The 5851-nt window shown below is 53.0% G+C and overlaps 1 protein-coding gene across 2 annotated transcripts in view; it reads left to right on the plus strand.

Annotated features, from left to right (window-relative positions):
* The first annotated feature begins 259 nt into the window (after positions 1 to 259).
* Positions 260 to 5851, plus strand: part of REG4 (regenerating family member 4) — a 7564-nt gene continuing 1972 nt past the window's right edge. Inside the window, exons 1-3 of one of the 2 annotated variants that reach the window (XM_006763079.2) lie at positions 260 to 421; positions 3551 to 3648; positions 5483 to 5620. In XM_006763079.2, the coding sequence (XP_006763142.1) occupies positions 364 to 421; positions 3551 to 3648; positions 5483 to 5620 (294 nt within the window). In that variant the 5' untranslated portion in view covers positions 260 to 363. Of the gene's footprint in view, positions 422 to 2815; positions 3056 to 3550; positions 3649 to 5482; positions 5621 to 5851 lie in introns of those variants that run through there. The other variant, XM_015563543.1, reaches the window with a different exon arrangement.

The raw sequence follows: 5851 nt of genomic DNA on the forward strand, positions 1-5851 counted from the left end.
TCCACCAAATACCTAATGCCGCTGCATGGACTTTTAAACCATTCAGCCCAGTACAGCGAGGTCCCTGGCACTGGCCCAGAGACCTTGCAGATGTGAACAACACCTCATACGTTCAATGTTCCCACTCTCCTAAACATTTAGTTGAAGATGCCCTTTGGTGTATAACCTTGGTTTTGCCAGAAAAATATTTTTGTTCTCCATATGTGATTTGGCACCTGAATTCCCAGCTCCATCTCACCAGCGCACATGTGTTCAGATTGCAGGTCTAGGTGAACCCAGGAGCTTCCAGGGAACACTGGCCAGGGCTCTGAGATCCTTTCGGTAAACGGTTCCGGAGCTCGTCTGCCCCCGGGGAAGAGGAGGATGGCCTCCAAGAGCGTGTGGCTGCTCCTGCTGGTGGCCAGCACCGGCGCCCTGGGCGGTGAGTATCGGGCCCTGGGCTGGAACAGAGCCCACGGCCAGGGTTCGTGGCACTCACACGGCACAGCCAGATCCATTTGCCCCCCAAAATATTTAGGCGCTTCAGGAAATAGATGCTAAAGGCAAAAACGAAAGACAGGATGATATGGTAAATAAAAATAAATGCCAGGAATTTAGAATCAAGAATTCTAACCTTGTACGCTTGTGAGCCATAGTCAACTCATCAACGACATGTAGATTATAACAATTATTTTGCAAGTTTGTGAAGGGTAGAGATATGTGTTTAAAACACCTGACACCTCGCTATCAGTAAATGAGGGCTGTACTCGGAACTGCCAACGTTTATGCCTTACTTTCCTACTTGACCAGATGGGGAGTTTGGGTTGGAAAGATGGATTTTACAAGGGTAACGACCTAGCATCAAGTATAAAATAACATGTCAACAAAGCGGGGGGCAGTACCCTAGAATCCACCAGTGCAGAAAACGGGAAGAGTGAGCTAAAGATAAGTCTCAACAAATATCTGAAATGAAAGGAACTGCAATGTAGGCTCCATTGTTCTATTGATGAGGAAAATGCGGTCCCAAGAGGGGTAGAGCCATGCCCGAGGTCTCTCAGTAAAGTTAGGGGGTGCTCTGGCTGTCCTGGATGCTCCCACCATTCCCTATGGCCCTGTTGGGCATTGTATGTGGGGGGCGGGGGGGGTAAATGAGGAAACCATGCCCCCCACCCACTTCTGTTGAGAAAAGGGCCTCTTGTATACAACCCGGCTCTTCACCCAGAGGGGACGACCTTGGCTGGAGGGGGGATTGGAAGGAAACACAGAGAGAAGCAGGGCTCTTTGGCATCACGTTGGTGGCCATGGCTGATGTCTGTGGTCCAGCCACCCGCTGTCCCAACCACCCATGGACCCGGGGCACTCAGACACCTCTGAACCATGCCAGCATGTGTAAGACTCATGCTGCAGAGCCGCCTCCCATGCCATTTCTAACCAACTAACCAGTAGTTCCTGTTGCTCTGGTTCTGGCTTCCCTGAGGCAGCTTGAAATTTGCCCACACTCTATGCTGGGATGTGAGGAAACAAGCCCCCACTCGAGGGTTCACTGAACCTCTCTGGTTCCCCCCTCAGAGAAGGTAAAGGCAGAACACTCACCCCCGGCCCATCCATTCCTTTTTCACAGCTCTCCCTCCCAGCAGTACAAAGGCTTTCTCCTGATTCTACTGTCTTGTGGGGAGGGGAGTTCTCACAACACATCCTGTTATTCTTTGCATTATGGCTTGTGGAAGGAGTCTAAGCTTGCATTAAGGGGCATGTGGGAAGGAGGAGGGCGTTTTCTCTCTCAGGGAGACTTGATGGTCAAGAGCATCACCCTGTGGCCTCAGCAGTGATTTCTTTGTCCCAGCCCTCAGGCTGCCTTTCACCTGAAACAATTCACTCAACACATAGGGAGACAGAAAAGCAACATGACTGGTGGGCAATGGAAGACTTCCATCCAGTGACCATTTTCAGAAGGATTACACTGGTTATGATGATAACATGATTAATTTTAATAGCTGCAATTACTTAAGTAGCTACTATTTACTGAATAATTACTACATACCAGCTCTATGCTAATCGCTGTCCATGCAGCGTCTCCTTGAATCCTCCCAACAATCTCATGAGAAAGGTACATATTGTCAGTCACTGTGCAAACACTACACTAAAGCTAAGAGAGCTCACAGGGTGCTCCCGAGGCCACAGCTCGCAGCGGTGGAGTAAACAGGCTGTTGCATCCAGGCGACACGCCAGCGGCTGAAGGCTCTCGCCACGCACGTGGTGACCAGGAGCTCTGGCACCAGGAGAGGTGGGGCTGGGGGCTGAGGCTGCTAGGAACACTCGCCCTTGCCCAGGTCCCACCTCATCTCCATCTGCATGACGTCCACAGGCCACTTCACCTCTTTGAGGTTTTATCTGTGCAGTGGGGTGGACATCTCTCTCTCTGGAGGTCTGGTGATTAAAGAAGACAATCTGAACAGTTCAGGGATGCAGCCCATTCACCAATCGCCCAACAGGGAGAGTTTGCCGCTCTGGGCCACGCTTCTTTGGCTCCTGGGCCCAATCCTCCCTCTCTCCCCTTTCTCCCACGCCTGCCTGGAGGACACCCTACCCTTCCTTGCCCATTCCTGCCTCCACTCCTCTGCTCACCCACCCCTTTGACTAACATGGCCCCTCCCCGGGGTACTCTCTCGCAGCCCAGCTCATCTCAGTTTTCAGCCCAGCTGCCATTAGCCTGTCCTATGTCTTCCTGGGCAAAAAGCCACTCCCTCCTTGTCATGCCTGAAGCTACCAATGTGAGCCCTCGCCCTCTCCTGGGTGCTTCGACATATAGCTGTTGGATCTCAGTACCAATGTGGGGGTTCCACCCGATGCATTTGTTGATGGGAAATAGCCATCAGATGGGGTGGGGACCCCGGGGCCCACTGTGAGAGGGACCTGAGCCAAACTCCGCTGGTCAGCTGACTCCATCGCCCCTCCGCTGGCTGGTGGAACACAGCCACACTTTGGTTGTCCTGGAATTAGTGTCGGTTCGGAGTCAGCGTCCAGTAATCCTCCAAGGATCGGATTATGTCCTTTTCCCCAGTGCACAGCCGTCCTGGTGAGAGGCCGTCGTCTCCTTGGGGAAAGGCTGGGAGGATTCACACTCTAGAGCAGCGGTTCTCAGCCTGTGGGTCGCGACCCCTTTGGGGTCGAACGACCCTTTCACAGGGGTCGCCTAAGACCATCGGAAAACACATATATAATTACATATTGTCTTTGTGATTCATCACTATCTTTGATTATGTTCGATTTGTAACAATGAAAATACATCCTGCATATCAGATATTTACATGACGATTCCTAACAGTAGCAAATTACAGTTATGAAGTAACAACGAAAATAATTTTATGGTTGGGGGTCACCACAACATGAGGAACTGTATTAAAGGGTTGCGGCTTTAGGAAGGTGGAGAACCACTGGCCTAGAGTATTCGCAGTTTAGGAGGGTCCGAGCCTCCCTTCCATTCCAGGGACGCCAGGTCTGTAACGGGATCGAGGGGGAAATGGATGGCTTTTGCCATCAGAACTTGTCATTGCCTTGTGCTTGCGTGCAGACATCCTCATGAGGCCCAGCTGTGCTACCGGGTGGTTTTTCCACAAGTCCCATTGCTACGGGTACTTCCGGAAGCTGAGGAATTGGTCCGATGCTGAGGTAAGACATGCTTGTCCAAAGCCGGGGGCCACCCTGGGCTCTAGACCTCCTTTGACTCCGAATCAAGGGTCCTTGCTGGGCATCCCGAGAAGTCACCTGGCTGGTGACATGGAGAGAAGAGGGCTGTGTGCTCAACTCAGCCCATGTTACAAGCATTGATGGAGCAGGCGCTCTCTGCCCGGACCCTCAGTGGGCTGCGAAGATGTGAGAATGAACAGGACACAGCCCCTGCCCTCCGGGAGTTCACTGTCAGTAAGAGAGAGAACTGTGAGAGTCAGAGGAGGACGAGAAGCTGAGAAGTTACAGACAGAGCCATTGCATTGCAGTAGGAGAGCTGACAGGACGAGCGGGGGTGTGGCCAGGCCTGGAGCTCAGGCCTCAGACCCTGACAGACCGTGAGGCAGAGGATGGAGAGCTTAGGGTCCCCATGGCCTGACAAACACATCAGCTCAGCTCACCGCGGCTTCAGAGATACCCAAGGAGCCAGTCGAATGAGTTACTCAGGGGAGCGTGGGGAGTCCGCGGGGCGGGTGCGTGGAGGAAGCTGACCGGGATCTGGGAGCTCCTCAGACCTGAGTTTAAGTCAGGGCTCTGACACTCCTTAGTCACAGAAGCACTTCACTTTACCAGTTTTCTTGCTGTAAAATGGGGGTAACACGTTGACCCCCGGGGGCTGTCAGGGGGACTTATTAAAGCAAGTTGCCAAAAGCCGGTGGCACGCGGTAGATACTCAGTTCAGGTTTTCCAGGCAAAGAAACGAGTCCACAGGATCGAGACCGAGCCTTGGCAGTTAGCCATGCAGCACCGGAGGCCAGAGGAGGTTCTGGACGCCGCGGTCCCTGCTGTTCTTGGCTCCCTGCCAGCGCTGATGGCCAATCTCAGTGCCCGCGGCTCCTGGAAGCCATCCAGCGGACAGACGGGGAGGATGACAGGGAGAGCCGATCTCGGCTGCAGAGGCGGAGGGAGGTCTGAGTCCTGTTCCAGCTTCGCAGCCACCAGCTGTGTGAGCTTGGAGGGAAAATATCGCTTAAACACTCCCAGCCCGTCTCCTCTCCGGCCCAGGAAGTTCTGTGCCTGGTGCACCCACTACATGCTGACTGGTCATCTGGCCTCCATGCCTCACACATTTGAAAGTCCTGTGCAACTCCCCGTAAAAAAGCAGTTAGGAGCTGTAGAGTGGATGGCGAGTGTGAGGACTGAGCTATCATTACACAGGGACCACACCTCACCCCAAGCAAGAGCCTGAAGGCAAGTACTGGAGTAGCAGCCACGGCCAATCCATGTTTTTATTACATTAAAGTTCTATCCCGTAGGCAGATCCCATAACACAGTGTATATCTCTAACGATAAAATGCGTATAAAGTGTTTGCTTGGTTTCATTGGACAGTAAGTTTCAGGTTAGAGAATAGCACATTTTATAATCAGTGGCTTCTTAGATTTGTTTGGGAGGTAGTATTATAAAACATAATTATGACAAATGTGGCCTCCTGACAACTCCCTGGGTCGCGGTCATCATTTTCTCAGTTTCCAGATAATGAAACTAAGTGAGCTCAGAGAGGTGCAGTGACTTGTCCAGGTCATATACACTAATGAGAGGCAACACCAGGACCCCAGGCGCTTCCACAGACCCTACAGCCCAGGCCCCTGCCTGGAGCTGCCTCCTCCTCTGAGACCCGGCACTTGTCCCCTCCCTTGGTGACAGGAAGGCCAGGGCATCTTCTTTGGATGACGACTCCCTGAGGCGGTGGGGTTGTGAGAGTCCCCACTGCGTGGCACAGGCGAGGGCTGTGCTTTTAAACCTCGAGGCATCACCGCGACTTCTCCTTGCCCACAGCTCGAGTGTCAGTCCTTTGGGAACGGAGCCCACCTGGCGTCTATACAGAACCTACAGGAAGCCAAAACCATCTCCAAGTACATAGGTGGCTACCAAAGGAACCTGCCCGTGTGGATCGGCCTGCACGACCCGCAGAAGGTAAACTCGGACGTGGCCCACAGAGGCCCACAGAGGCCCTGTGGGAAAGCCAGAGAGCTAGCCCCTCTCCAGAACTGGCCACCAGGCCCCCTGGCAGGAGGCACACAGAGCGGAGCTTCAGTCACGTGCCTCCAACTGAGAGGGGCCAAAGCCTCCAGGCCAGGGTCCAGTTCCAAGTAAAGTCCTCCCCAATCTTAGAACACAAAATTACCAGCTTTTTAAAAAAAAAAA

This window comes from Myotis davidii, unplaced genomic scaffold, assembly GCF_000327345.1.
Source record: "Myotis davidii unplaced genomic scaffold, ASM32734v1 scaffold217, whole genome shotgun sequence".
Lineage (NCBI taxonomy): Eukaryota > Metazoa > Chordata > Mammalia > Chiroptera > Vespertilionidae > Myotis > Myotis davidii.